The following is a 15,520-nucleotide window of genomic DNA, read 5'->3' as shown; positions in this document are numbered from 1 at the left end:
CCCTGAACTGAAAGATCCTTCCCCCCGTCATGAAACGGAGGTACTTTCTTCGACGAAGGGTGAATCGGGACATGAAAATAGGCGTCCTGGAGATCCAGCGACACCATCCAATCTCCTTGACGTAACGCCGCAAGGACTGAGGCCGAAGTCTCCATAGAGAACTTCTCCTTTCGAACGAACTTGTTCAGAGCGCTGACATCTAGAACTGGTCTCCAGCCCCCCGAGGCTTTCGCAACCAGGAAAAGCCGATTGTAAAACCCCGGAGAGTTTTGCTCTAGAACCAGTTCTATAGCTCTTTTGTCCCACATTTGATTCACCATCAGACAAAGAGTATCCCTCAGTACAGGGTCCCTGTATCTGGCTGACAGTTCCCGCGGAATGGTCGTTAGTGGAGGACTGTCTTGGAAGGGTATAAGATATCCCTTCCTGATTATGGACATGGAAGAGGCGTCTGAGTTTATGAGTGACCAGGCGTCTGCAAATTCGAGAAGCCTGGCCCCCACTGGTGTTTGGAGGCTGTCTGTCTCACTTCCCTTTCTTAAAGGGACGGGAAGGAGCCTTACCTCTCCTCTCAAGACCTCTTCTCTTAGAGGTAGCTCTGGAGAGAGACCCTCCTCGAAAGGGCTGAACCGTAGAAGTCGGTCCTTTCTCGTCAACAGAAACAAGTGGTCTCTTCTTCCTTGCAGTTTGCAGGAGAAGATCCTGAGTCGCCTTCTCAGTCAGTGATCGAGAAATGTCCTTCACTAACTGAGAAGGAAACAGGAAGTCAGACATGGGAGCGAAAACCAGGGCTGCTCTCTGTGAGGGAGAAACCGCCTTGGTTAGGAATGAACTAAAAATACTCCTCTTCTTAAGGAGTACTGCTCCGAAAAGAGAGGAGATTTCTCCCGATCCGTCTTGTACTGCCTTGTCAATACAAGCAAGAATACTCAGAATGACTTCGGGGTCAAGACCATCCGAGTCATGAGCTTTCTTAGACATCACCCCAAGGGACCAGTCTAGGAAATTAAACAACACTTCCAAAATATGGAAGAGTCCCTTGAGGAGATGATCCGTCTCCGAAATCGCCCAAGACACGCGAGCTCCATTCAAAGCGTGTCTCCTTGACGAGTCAACCAAGGTTGAAAAGTCCGCTTCGGCTGCCGCTGGAAGAGAAAGGCCCATGTTCTCCCCAGTTCGGTACCAGAAACCTCTCTTGCCAGAAAGTATGGCTGGAGGCATACAGAAGGTGGTCCTGCCCAGATCCTTCTTAGACAACATCCATTTGTCTAAGGACTGAAGCGCTCTCTTCATAGAGATCGTAGGTCTCATCTTCAAGACCGACGAAGACTTAGGCACAATCGCACTCGAAAACAGTGATCGAGGCGAAGGAGGAGCGGCAGGAGTTAAAGAATCTCCGTATTCCCGTAAAAGAAGGTCAGTCAGAACTTTATAGTTCGAGACTCCTTCTCTACCGTCACCCTCTTCTTCCGAATCTCCTTCTACACCTTGTGGAGAATCGGCCTGAAAAACGAGAGGATCTTCATCCCGTTCTCTCTCTACTGGTGACAAACTCCTACTAGGAGAGGGGCTCATAGAGTGAACCGACTCTCTCTCACGTCTAAAAGAAGTCTCGCGTCTGCTTGACTTCTCGCGCCTGAACAGCTCCTCGCGCTTGGCTGGCGCCTCGCGCTTGTCTGGCGCCTCGCGCTTGTCTTGCGCCTCGCGCTTGGCTGGCGCTTCACGCTTGGCTGGAGCGTGTAGCCTGGCTGGCATCTCGCGCCTGGCTGACGTCTCGCGCTTGTCTGGCGCCTCACGCAATGTTGACTCCTCGCGCCTGGCTGGCGCCTCGCGCTTGGCTGAATCCTCACGCCTAACTGGCGCCTCGCGCCTGGCTGGCGCCTCAGGCCTGAGCGTATCCTGATCTAGAGCAACTCGCTCGGATAGATCCTGACGTTTGTACGACTCTTCGCGCCTGGAAGACGTCCCATGTCTGGCGGACGCTTCACGTCTGGCTGGTGAAAGAAGACGAGACTTCTTAATAGGAAGTCTAGCGTCCTTCTTGCGAGGGGGATCCCTCGAAAGAACTCCAACCAAAGAGGCAATCTGCTCTTGAACTGCAAGCAATATCCTCTTGGAAGCCACCCCAGCGTCCTCTTCAATAGAAGAAGCAGGAGAACTCAAAGGAGTGCGATCCTCAAATACTGCTCTAGGAGGCGTCGAAACCAGCTTAGCCTTCTTGATAGAAGAAGGAGCTTCCTCCGAGAAGCGTTCCGGGCTCGAGTCGAACGCGCGCTCTTTCCAATGCCTTTTCAGTGGCCTAGAAAGATCCGAGTCCTTCCACCCTCGTTTAGGTGAAGGAGAACCGGACGACGAGAAACAATCTCGTAGGACGCTTCTATTTGAGCGGTCCTGAGCAGACTGTAACGAAACAGAACCTGCTGAAGGGACGCCTGACCGTTGGGGATTCCCCAAAACCTCCGTACGACTTTCGACTTTCCTACTCCTCTGGGTATGTGAGTTTGGAAGAGGTCTAGGCCTGGGAGCATCGCAGGGATGGTCAGACGCCCCCTCCACAACACTGGGAACACTCACTTCACTTAGTAAATCACAATCACTAGCCTTACCTTGCATGGCCGCCATCTTTGTCTTCATTTTACGAAGAGTAGCCTTCAGATTGGCGATTTCAGAAGCTGAATCCGAATGCAAAGCCTGTGAGGATTCAGATACATAGGGAGAATCATATTCATTAACAAAAGGAGAGTTGGACTCAGAAAAAGGCTCAATAGGCCTTGTACTCACACTCTTTTGTGCAGCCCGTCTAATCCTATCCCTCTCTAACTTCTTCAAGTAAGAAGTTAGAGTCTTCCATTCATTAGCATCCAACTTTTCACACTCAATACAGGTGTTAGCCAAAGAACAGTCAAACCCCCTACATTTACGACATACAGTGTGAGGATCAACCGAAGCCTTCGGTATCCTCACCTTGCAGCCTACATTCACACACACTCTCACACTAACACTTGAATCAGACATTCTATTAGAAAAATCAAAAGCAAGTCCAAATCCAGTCCACAGTAGCGAATGCCAAAACAACGATCCAGTACGTCACCAAGAAATCCAATAAAGATGATCAATAAAGTCTTGAAAAGCGAATTCCAGTCAGGAGGTAGTAACAACAATGTTGATACCACCGGCGACAGAGAAAATATGATAGAAAACGGGAATGGTTCCTAGTCCTGCCGCCCAGTAGCGAGTGGCGCGAAATTTGAATTTCTGTCGGGGACAACGGAGTCTTAGCTATGTATATATCTGACAGGTAAGTTCATTGTATGAAATCTATTTTTGAGAACTAGTGACTGCATAAAAGGGGAATCGCACAATTCGAACACGCATAATTCGGGACCGGACTGTATTTCTGTCTGATGTTTCTTGCAAGAGTGTGTGCAGAGCAAGAGGCAAGAACCCTAAGCAAGAGTCAAATGCCACTCAGAGACCTTGGGTCTCTGTGATGGCAAGACAGAGGTTCCTCATTAGTATTTAAACCTTGACTAAGGAGAAACAATACTAAGACTAAAAGACTAACAATCTCTCAGTGAGAAAAGCAGTACCCTGCCCATCAATCGAATCCAGAGGTTGAGTTGCCGGCCAGTGCATTCATTTGGAAATGTGTTTGGCTGATAGAGTTATTAGGTACACAGTACAGTTACAATCGAATACCTGCATGTTAACCAAAACAGGAGGGAAATGAAAGGATCCTGTTTGGTGATAAATGACAACACCACTGAGCGTCTGAAAATCAAATTCCGAATCTCTCAGAGGACCCGAAAGGTTGCCTCGAGTTTCAGGATGTTAATGAGAAGGTACTTATCATCTTGGTCACACACTTAAAGACAACTGTCCTACAGTCAGTGCATCTGATAACAAATGTAGGCCCTACTTATGTCCCAAGGAAAATATACAAGTGTATTCAAAAGGCTCCTGTTGATCGATCACCAGCCTAATTTCTTCCTCATCATTCAGAGGAGGAAAAGATTAAAGGCTGTTAGCAGACCTCCTCCATTCTCTCAGGAAAAGAGCAAAGGAAAAGCTATCCCGATGGCAGGCTTCTATGGCGACAACAGGACACTGAAATGGGAACAGAGGAAAGGTGGAAGTTCAATGGAAGATGACCGAGGTCCAGAAGTGAGCAGGTACTTCCTGAATGATAGCTGTTAAGTCCAGAGACTCGACAAGCAACCCTTCATCGAGGTACCAGCAATCTTTCCTTCTGCCCTCTTCCCAGAAGAGAAACAGAAGAAGGCTTCTGTGATCGCTCTTCAAAGCCTGAGACTTCTTAGGGGACCAAGGAAGGGCTGGCCTGACCATAAGGTCATCGTCAAATGATGATAAAGATCCAAAGGTCTTGACCAATACCTGAAGGAAAAGGCAATCACTCTCTCACAACCCTTGACTACTGCAGTATCTGTCAATTCTCTGAAAAGAGAGAGACAGAACTGAGTAAAGGATTGTTCCTCTGGGTCGAGATGACTCAGGACATAAGAATCTGGAGATCTGAATTAGAACAAAGTCGTTCTGCTTAGCACCAGAATCACCCAGGTTGCTGTCTGGTGTTGGGTAGAAGAGCCCCACCCAGATTGGGACAGTCTCCACAAGGCAGAATTCCTTCAGGAATGACTGCATTCAAAGAAGTTAAGCCTTACAGAAAATGAAGGATCACAGGTCCTGTCAGGAGTCTGCCTCGAGAGCGAACTCACCTGTACTGGTTGAGAAATGCTCAAGATTCCATAAAATCCCGGGCAGTGGATAATACACCAGCAAAGCGCTCACAATTCTAAAAAAGGAGAGCACTCGGTGAGCTCTCAAAGTTCCAAGGAATCTGAGTGCTCGGCAAGACTCCCAATCTACAATCGATTTCCGAGTGCGCGTGATTCCAAGGAATCCGAGCGCCAGAAATTCTAAGGAACTCAAGTTCTCAGTGAGAGTACCGAATCTCGTAAGAACAATCATCAAGGAGCGGTCTTATCGCCTCCTGAGTGCACGATTCGAAAGTATCCAAGAGCTTGGTAAGTGCCTGAAATAATAAATTCAAGCGCTCGGTGAGACTCCTGAATCTTGTAAGAACAATGTGAGGCCCCATAGGAGAATGGGAATTGGACCCTGCCCTTGGAAGGGCCAATGAGAGAACCACTGCCTCCTCGGTGTTAACTCTGTTGAGAATATTTGTGTATAATGTTGCACTTTGCGCTCGCCATTTGTCTGTGAGGTTTGTTTATGTTGTGAGCAGGAAGGATAATGAGAGGTAATGATGTAGACACTTGTTAGGTCGGAGCTCAGAGGTAAATAAAGTCAGTTTTTTATGTCTGCATTTAATTTATCCTGCCACACTGGTCTAAACGATCAACACTCGGAGAGAGGCCATCACTATTATGTAGAACTTTCATGGGAACCTCCTCCCTGACTCTCCAGGTGTTTGAATCATCAGAATCAAAATACCAGGTGGGAACCTGGGCGAGCACTCAGCAAGTGCTAACGGTAATGCTCCTAGGAAGAGACGAGACACGTGAATGTCTCACCTTTTCTCTCACTCTGTGCCTGAACTGGGATGGTGAGAGGACTCTCAAGTCAGCAGTTCATGATGCTTGCATTTTGTTAGAGCCACAAACACTTGGAGAAACTGGCGAACAAGTGCCCGTTTCTCCAAGTCTAGAGCCGGAACCTCTAGAACTGGTGATGGCAATCTAAACTGAAGCTTGAGCTGCCACATCTGAAACACAAAAATCAGGGGCATGAGAATCAGTTCCTGAACCCAAAGGCTGGGAAGAGCCAATGAGAGATCTCACTGCCTCCTCAGGAGGAGGCAGCCCCTTAGAAATCCTGCAGAAGGACTGGGGGGGGGGGGGGGGGTGATGGTAATTGCTTCCTAGCAAAGAAAGATAAAGGAAAGGAGAACGCATTTTCGAGAAGTTCAGCAGCAAGGAGGCATTGGCGCATTGTGTTGGAGGTGCCTGTTATCATGATGGTTCTAGAATCGCCAGGAGTGTTGTGGAACTTGTCGGGACATGAGAAACGCCGCGATTTCTGATGCAATACCTCGTCTAGATTCATCTAAGAAGTTCTAGATATCCCTGAAGTCTGTGAAGTTCGCCATAGGCTCCGCCCCCAGAGTGCCGTATAAATACGACGGTCGTAGCAAGAGAGAGCAGAGATCATAGAAGAGAGACACCTGTTAGTCACAGAGAGATATTCTCAGTAAGAGCCACTGGTCAGAATATCAGTGAGAGATCAGCAGCAGAGAGAGACTAGAGACGAAGGAACCAACGAACGATCAGAAAAAAAGTTGCTCGGGAGTTGGTTGGATACTGGTCTCGTCTTCAGGGGTGGACGAATCATCTCTTGTTATCTCGACGTCAAGCAGACTTCAGAGAAGAGTTCCTGCCTTACAAGAAGACTAGTTTCTGCAATACGGAGTCAAGAGGACATCTGCAATCACCATTTTCCTTTTGAGAAGCCATCACCCCGAATTGCCAAATTGACTAGCAAGTACTTGAATTGCCTCACTGTTCCCCCAGTACATGCAGTGTAAGAGTCTATTTTTTTTATGTAAATAGGAGATACCATTCTGCATTTACCTTTGTTAGTAAGCTTGTAAATAAACCTTTGTTGTGTTAGTGTTTCTTTCTATATTCGTATTCCCAGTTTCAACTGTTGGTGTTGAAATATTTTTTTTTTATTATTATTTCATATCGAACCTGAAGCGGACCTCTCTCAAAGGCCGTAACGGGGGGGGGGGGAGGGGGGGGGGCCTTCGTCTTCTTTGGCTTTCCTTGGATCTCCTTGAGCCTCAGGAAAAGAAGGGAAGGGCAATGGAGTAGGATGTTTCTTCCACAGTGCTTCTCCTACAGGATGTTGATTAAGAAATGTCATTAGTAGTGGCAGGGGTTCAGGGGCAACTGGGCCACAACCAGTCGTCCCATTCATTCTGTTACACCACTACTGACGTTACTCAACCTGCATCATGGCTAAATTCATAACCTCACCAAAATGCAAAGATAAACTTGTGCACAAAGGATTAATTTACACAAGGGACAGGACAAGACAACATACCACATATTGGAAATGACAAAAGAAAAACATGTACTGGTAGAGCAGTGTCAGTAGGTGATGACAATAAAATGGAAGTGCGGTGGACTAAAGAACACATGCATGCACCATGATGTGAAGACGCTGCAGTGCATAGGCTGAAAACAAACTTGAAGCAAAAGCTATGGAACAGCCAGCAACACACCCAGCTACATTATTACTATTTGCATAATTTACTACTTACATAGTGAAGTCTCGACCAGTTGTTTTCTAATAAACTCAATTTGTAATCAATGCCAATGTCTGTCATGTCTAGTACTATTATAAATAGTACTTAAATATACTATTTACATAGCAAAAAATCTTGCCCTAGGCTGTTGCCTAGTTTTCCTGTTGACCAGTTAGCTGTTGCCCTGTTGCTATGTCGACCAATTGGCTGTCGCCCAATAGCAACTGAACTGTGGCAGGAGTCACAAGGCAGCTGGGGCCAGAGGCACAGCAGAAGCTGCCCAGTGACTGGTCATCAGGGTAACTACACACACACACACACACACACACACACACACAAAGGTTAGGATAAACAAGACAGTGAGATATCCAACCATCTACTGCTGTGCCCTATGACTGCTCACTGTCAACCTGAAGAAAAAAGAAAAGATAATCAATAAAAGGAGACTCTAGTTCTGAAGGGCACTGACCTATAAAGCGAGAGGAGACCCCTGAGAACACACCATCCAATTGCCAACATCCCCCCCACCACCACCTCTCTTCCTCCACCGACAAGTGAGCGAAGAGGGCAAGGGAAATATCCCTCCCGATGGAGATGACATAAGGAAAATATACAAGGAGAGAAAAACTGAGGGCAAAGGCTCCGAAGTTTTTCCTCCTGGGAAACTCTCTGACAGTGCGAGCAGCAGGAGCAACATGTCATAATCATAACAAATATCCTGTCATGCCCTTAATCAAAGGTCAGGTGTGATAGGAGAGAATGTTACACCCTTGGCCACTGATCCTGTCTGAGACACACACTCTGGGGGAAGGCAGCCTGCAAGGCTACCACAAATTGTGGGCTTGTATATTAATAATATTAAACAGTATATATTCAATATATGCACAGAAATAATATAAGAAAAGATCCCACTGGGAAAAAAAAAAAAAAAAAAAAAAAAAGGAGTTCAACGACAGTCAGGCAAGAGCTTGTGAAAACACATCTGCATCGCTTGACAGCTGAAAGCAAACAGGAATGTTTACCAGGCAGGTAGGTATCCCACCTACTGGATGGAAGTTACTACCTAACCCACTTGTTCAAGAGTTTTAAATGACCGAAGGTTTGTATATGCATTGTGAAGAAACAACTTAATTTTCACATAAGAGAAAAAAACCATTTTTACCAATAACCCTTTCCCACGATATTTTTCAAACTTTGTACAAGACTGGTTTCATTGGCTTCTTTCTGCCAAGGGTCTTTTGTGATAAATAAATATAAAAATTATGCAATATTCTAAAAAAAATTAAATTCAAGAGTTCTACACCAATTTCACATGCTCCATTGTGAAATACTTCTCTCTCAGACAGCTTTTACTCTACTGTACTTGAATCCTTACACTTTTTAAGAGCTCTTTCAAACCATGATTGCATAAGATCAGTTTACCGGACAGTTTAACTTACTACCACGTCTATCGGATACATTGTCAAGGAATACCCTTTTACATACGCAAGTGAATATCTTCTATTTTGTGTGTATTATGATACAGGTTTTCACAAAACAGTTCTCAGATACATGCACCTGAATGCCTCCTGAGTTTTGTGAATCATCATTAGTTTTGTAACATCTTTTTGTAGTTCCTCTCTAATGAGATGATTTTCCTTAGACACACTTTCTCACATTTACTATAGAAGTGTGTTCCTTGCAAATTTTCCCCCATTCACAGCACCTAGGAAGCTTTACTATAGCATGATTTGTTAACTTAGTTAACTTACATTTATTAAAAATAAATTCTTCACAGTGAGACTACTCACACTTGTGATAACAGTTTTATACAAAAACATTTGGCCACAATCACTGCTAATAGGTGGTTATTCTCCAGTGTGACTAGCCGTATGTCTTATGAGGTCACGTTTGTCAGCATAGGCTTTCCCACAATCACTGCATTTGTATGGCTTTTCTCCTGTATGAGTCTTCATGTGTCTCAAGAGCTTGCTTCTTGGATAAAACGCTTTCCCACACTCCCCACATCGATACAATTCCTCACCAGTGTGAATTATCATATGACTTTGATAATTATTTTTATGAGAATATGCTTTCCCACACTCGTGGCATTTATACGGCTTTTCTCCAGTATGGCTGTTCATGTGAACTGTAAGATGGCCCTTCTGTGAAAAGGCTTTTCCACATTCCGGGCAGGTAAAGGGCTTTTCCCCAGTGTGCATCCTCAAATGCTTTGTAAGGGAACTCTTTTCAGAAAAGCCCTTCCCGCAGATAGTGCAGCTGAAAGGCTTTTCTCCAGTGTGACTGTTCATGTGTCTCTTCAGGTCATTTGACTGCAAAAATGTCTTACCACATTCCCTGCAATCATATAACGGGTTTTCTCCCGTATGGATTTTCATGTGCTTTTTGAGATGGCTTCTGTACAGGTACGATCTTCCACATTCACTACACTTATATGGCTTCTCTCCTGTATGAATTTTCATGTGACATTCGAGATTAAACTTCTGAGCAAAGTCTTTTCCACATACACTGCATTTGTATGGTTTTTCACCAGTGTGAGCATTCATGTGACTAATGAGATTACTTTTCTTGGTATACGCTTTTCCACATACAGTGCAAACAAACGGCCTTTGCCCAGTGTGACTGTACATGTGAGTCATGAAACTATTTCTCATGGAAAAGGCTTTTCCACACTGATCGCAGGTATACGGCTTCTCCCCAGTATGAACCCTCATGTGATACTCGAGATTCCTTTTCACAGCAAATGCCTTCCCACATTCACTGCACATAAAAGGCTTTTCCCCAGCATGCCTCTTAACATGAGCATTGACATAACTCTTCCGTGAGAATGCTTTCCCGCACACCTTGCACTTGAATGGCTTCTCACCCGTATGAATTCTCAAGTGCTTCGTGAGCCTGTGGTTCTCCGAGAATCCTTTCCCACATTCGTTGCATCTGAATGGCTTCTCCCCAGTATGACTTAAAATGTGAACTTTGAGGTGAGATTTCTTACCAAATTTTTTTCCACAAATGACACACTTCAGCCTTTGCTTTCCACTGCGAATTTTTACATCAGTTCCATCACTCGGTTTTTGCTTCTCCTTTGTTTGAACTTCCACACGATTCTCAGCACTATTACTATTTGCCAAGTCCATTACCCAAGAGTATTTGACTTCCCTTTCATCATCCTCATCCGTTTCTGGCTCTTTTTTGAATATCACGATCGGATCTGGCCCAGTCTTTATTATTACGATCGGATCTAAAGGCACAGATACGTCATTAGAATCTGTACTACAGCCAGCTGAATCCTTTTCTTCTTGACTGGTGGGAGAAACAAATAATGGATCTTCAGTTTCAGCACTACAGCCATCCATATCCTCTTGATGACTGACTGGAGAGACTGATAATGGATTTTCTGTCTCAGAGTTACAATGAACAAAATTTTCCTCTTCATGACTGACAGGGGAGACTGGTAATGTATCTTCAATTTCACTTTTCCAATGAATTTCTATTTCACTTTTTAAATGAGTTTCTATTTCACTTTTCAAATGAATTTCTAGAGGAAGTTCTGGATTCATTTTTGCCTCGATGTCTTCAGATGCTGCCATGATTATACAACTTTTGATTCACTACAGGATCAGTGAGCTTCAAAATTCTGATTTTTTTTTTACAAAAAAGGTTCTTACATTCAACAGTTTACCTCCACATAAAAACACATTACGTACCTTAAAATGTTGCAAATGAGCAGTTTACAAAATATAATTTTTCTTATACAATATATAATTCAGAAAATCTTCATCCCATTGCAACAGTTCAAATATACTTCACTAAGGACACAATGGCATTCAAGAATTACTGATACTACTGCTTCATTTAAAATCATGGAATTTCTTTAAAAGGAAAAACTCATTATTAATTAGAGATGAATCCTTCAAACAAATGCATTACAAACAAAGTACATGTAGTAAAACAAAACAAAGTATTACAAGTATCAAACTGCATTTGCTGGAAATGAATCGGTAATGAAATGTCAAAAATTACTTGCTTTCATTCCAGAACTTAATTTTATTTATGAAGTTATCAAATTATGGTAATAATTCACTGGTTATGAAACTCACCATCACATTTAAATTTAATAAGAAAACATCTATTCATACAAATATAATGAAAAAGCCTTTAAGAATGCAAAACCCTCAGTAATTCCCTTACTTCTGACGTCAGAATTTGATGACTTCTGAGACAAAAGGTCTGAAATAAAAAAATGCAAAACTGAATTAGATAAAGAAATTACATAAGTATATGCAGTATGTATCTGCAAAAAGAATGATGAAACATTAAATTCAATTTAATTCAATTAAATATCCAGTTATACAATCCTTTGCTAACAAAGTTCCATAAATAGTGGTACATTTTACTAACACCAAGTACCAACACAGCACAAAAGCACAATACTACCTATCGCTAAAGCCTGTAATATATATCAAATTAGTACTTATCTGTATCAGTCTGTACTATGAAAGGGATGAAAAGATGAAGTTTTACATTAATATTATGTTTAACAAATATGTAACTTTAACCTTATTTATGCCAAAGCAACTGGTCATTTAATGTTTAACTTTCTTTTTGGAATATGTGAAGTAGTGATTAAATGCCAGGTGAGACCTCCAGAAAGATATTCTCTTGTCTTGTTCACATACAACCTCCACTTAGCTGCAGAGGTGTATAACAGCTGAACTGGCCTGTGAAGAAGCCATTTCCACTAAAATTCTTATATAATTATACAGAAAGGCTAAACAGGAGTGAAGCAATAATGATGCTACTTAAGTTCTTTTGCATTCATACAACTGGTGATATATTTAAGAAGAAAATCAGTAGTATCTAAAACTTTGTTATAGCTATGGTATACAATGCTCTACAAAGCACAGAGCAGAGAAGAATGATATTCGAAAATCATGCAAAGCACATGAGCAGAGAAGAATAATACTCCAACATGTTTCAGACAAACCACCTGAAGCACATAACATTGATAACATCATCACTGCAGATACAGTAGTTAACGAATTCTTTAAAATGTCACTAATTCTTGACATTTCATATTTTTCAAGTGCACATAAGAAGAGTAGAAATGAAAGCAACAGCAGTACTGTCAAATATTCAAAATCATTTGGTAAATTATTAAAAAACTGATTGACTACTGCTTCCTGCAGACTAACATCATAATACCAATGGTTATCTACACCTATAAGTAACAAGTTTTATTATGTATATAAATATCTTTACCAAAATTTTTAACAAGATATTATTTTATTTCATATACAGTACTGTATATATGTATCACTACTCCCCCATGCTAGCACTTACAGAGGAAACAATCTTGGGTAGTAACTAACAGTGGGGCCCACCTAACAGCAAATGTTGTTTTGACTTGCTGAAGCCAAAGGTCAGAACTTCTTGCCCTCCAACTGAAATAGCAACTCAAGCTGATCAAAGTGATAGGTTTATAATGAAAGAATTGAAGTTTTTCTAACTTAAAAATGATATTGTTATGATACAATAAAGTTTCATACATACTTACCTGGCAGATATATACTTAGCTAAGACTCCGTCGTCCCAGACAGAAATTCAAATTTCGCGCCACTCGCTACAGGTAGGTCAGGTGATCTACCGGCCTGCCCTGGGCGGCAGGACTAGGAACCATTCCCGTTTTCTATCATATTTTCTCTCTTCCACCTGTCTCCTGCGGGGAGGCTGGGTGGGCCATAATCGTATATATCTGCCAGGTAAGTATGTATGAAACTTTATTGTATCATAACAATATCATTTTCACCTGTCAGATATATACTTAGCTGATTGGCACCCTTTGGTGGAGGGTAAGAGACAGCTAATTCTGGAATAGACAGGCAAACAACATATGTTGTAGGTATAAATAAAACCTTGGTTCCTACATAATAGGTGGTAGACTTCGTGGGTGTTTGCCCAGTAGTCTGCATCACCTCAAGAAACTTTAGCGAGATATATGATCTATGGCCAAGAGTTCTTGTGGGTCTGCCGATGGGGTCTTATCCGCTTACTCGGCAGAGCCTGAAAAGACTTTGTCAATGGGTGCTGATCCACTTAAATGACAATACACCTTATGAAGGAGCATACAACCAATCCCGACCACCTGATCCTAACCACATGTTAGAAATAAAGATTGTTCCGAGTTATCCCCCGAACTCTTCACAACAACCATAACTCAAAAAGCACAATACGCACACATACATAAATTTCAAAAAAAAATTTATACTCATCTAATCAGATATCACAAGAGTTTCTTACTGAACAACAGAGACGGCCGCCCGTGCGGCACCAAGTCCTTTTTGTTAGAAGAGACTCTAGAACATATCTAAAAAGAAGGTAAGTATATACTTAAGGATTGGTGTTGGCTCCCATACCCAGGATCGTATCCGCCGATACGAAAGGACCCAGAGAAAAACATTTCTCATAGGTCACACGAACGTCTCTCAAGTAATGAGATGCAAATACTGAGTTGCATCTCCAAAATGTCGTATCTATGATGTTTTTAAGTGACCTACGGGCCGAACAAGGGAAAGGCCCGTGCCAACAAGAAGTGTTGGCTTAATACAACAACAACAACAATTTAAGTGACATATTCTTTTGAAACGAGAGAGACGTCGCTACTGCTCTCACTTCATGAGCTTTCACTCTCAACAGTCGGAACTCTTCGTCAGGACAGATCTTATGCGCGTCTGTAATGACGTTTCTCACAAAGAATGCAAGAGCATTCTTGGACATCAGTCTTGTGGGGTCTTTTACCGCGCACCAAAGACCTTGTCTAGAGCCTCCCATCTGGTGTTTTCTCTGAAGGTAGAATTTTAGAGCTCTTACAGGACATAGAGACCTCTCTGCTTCTCTGCATACGAGACTCGATAAGCCTTTAACCTCGAAGGACTTAGGCCAGGGATTCGTGGGATTCTCGTTTTTAGCTAAAAACAGGGTCTTAAACGAGCAAATAGCTGAGTCTCCCTTGAATCCTACTTTATCCTCCAGAGCATGTAATTCACTAATTCTCTTTGCCGTAGCTAAAGATAATAGGAATAGGCATTTCCTAGTGACGTCTCGAAACGACGCCAGATGAGGAGGTTCGAACCTTTCGGATGACAGGAACTTGAGTACCACGTCTAGGTTCCAGTTAGGAGGGACCGGTTCCTTAGACTTCGTAGTCTCAAAGGATCTTATGAGATCGTGGAGATCCTTGTTATCTGCCAGATCTAATCCTCTATTCCTGAAGACTGCCGAAAGCATACTTCTGTATCCCTTTATTGTGGATACAGCTAGATGAGATTCTTCTCTCAGGAATAGAAGGAAATCCGCAATTTCCGCTACAGAGGTAGAGGAGGAGGACAACTTCTTAGTTCTGCACCACCTTCTAAAAACCTCCCACTTGGACTGATATACTTGTCTAGTGGAGGTTCTGCGGGCTCTCGCGATCGCGCTTGCAACTTTACAAGAAAACCCTCTCGCTCTGACGAGTCTTTCGATAGTCGAAAGGCAGTCAGAGCGAGAGCGGGGAGGTTTTGATGATACCTCTGGAAGTGTGGCTGTTTGAGAAGATCCATCCTTCTTGGGAGGGATCTGGGAAAATCTACCATCCACTCCACCACCTCCGTGAACCAGTCTTGTGCCGGCCAAAAGGGGGCTATCAATGTCATCCTCGTCCCCTTTGAAGCCACAAATTTTTTCAGCACTAGTCCCAGGATTTTGAACGGAGGAAAAGCGTAGACGTCTACGTGAGACCAGTCTAGTAGGAAGGCGTCGACTCTCAGAGCTCTGGGGTCTTCCACGACCGAGCAAATGACTGCCAGCCTTTTGGAGAGGAACGTGGAGAAGAGATCCACATGAGGAGTCCCCCAAAGAGACCAGAGATCTTGACACACATCTTTGTGTAGGGTCCACTCTGTGTGAAGGACCTGGTTCCTCCTGCTGAGCCTGTCCGCCCTCACATTCCTTTCTCTCTGAACGAACCTTGTAAGCGGGGAGATGTTCCTCTGAGACGTCCAAAGCAGAAGATCTCTTGCAAGTTCGTAGAGGAACAAGGAGTGAGTCCCTCCTTGTTTCCGAATGTAGGCAAGTGCTGTGGTGTTGTCCACATTTACTTGAACTACTTTGTTTGAAACAAGAGGTTCTAGACTCTTCAGAGCCAGGTGTACGGCGAAGAGCTCTTTGCAGTTTATGTGCCAAGACACCTGT

At 43.4% G+C, this 15,520-nt stretch overlaps 1 protein-coding gene across 3 annotated transcripts in view; it reads right to left on the bottom strand.

Moving 5' to 3' along the window:
* Positions 1 to 1,024: 1,024 nt before the first annotated feature.
* The window catches only part of LOC135203041 (gastrula zinc finger protein XlCGF57.1-like), a 49,469-nt gene continuing 34,973 nt past the window's right edge, over positions 1,025 to 15,520 (bottom strand). For 2 of the 3 annotated variants that reach the window (XM_064232623.1, XM_064232624.1), the window contains exon 2: positions 1,025 to 11,518. In XM_064232623.1, coding sequence (XP_064088693.1) covers positions 9,139 to 10,878 — 1,740 coding nt within the window. In that variant the 5' untranslated portion in view covers positions 10,879 to 11,518 and the 3' untranslated portion in view covers positions 1,025 to 9,138. Of the gene's footprint in view, positions 11,519 to 12,631; positions 12,868 to 15,520 lie in introns of those variants that run through there. The other variant, XM_064232626.1, reaches the window with a different exon arrangement.

This window comes from Macrobrachium nipponense, chromosome 33, assembly GCF_015104395.2.
Source record: "Macrobrachium nipponense isolate FS-2020 chromosome 33, ASM1510439v2, whole genome shotgun sequence".
NCBI classification, from domain to species: Eukaryota; Metazoa; Arthropoda; class Malacostraca; order Decapoda; family Palaemonidae; genus Macrobrachium; species Macrobrachium nipponense.
The sequence above is the reverse complement of the archived record's forward strand: the minus strand, read 5'-3'. Positions and strand labels throughout refer to the sequence as shown.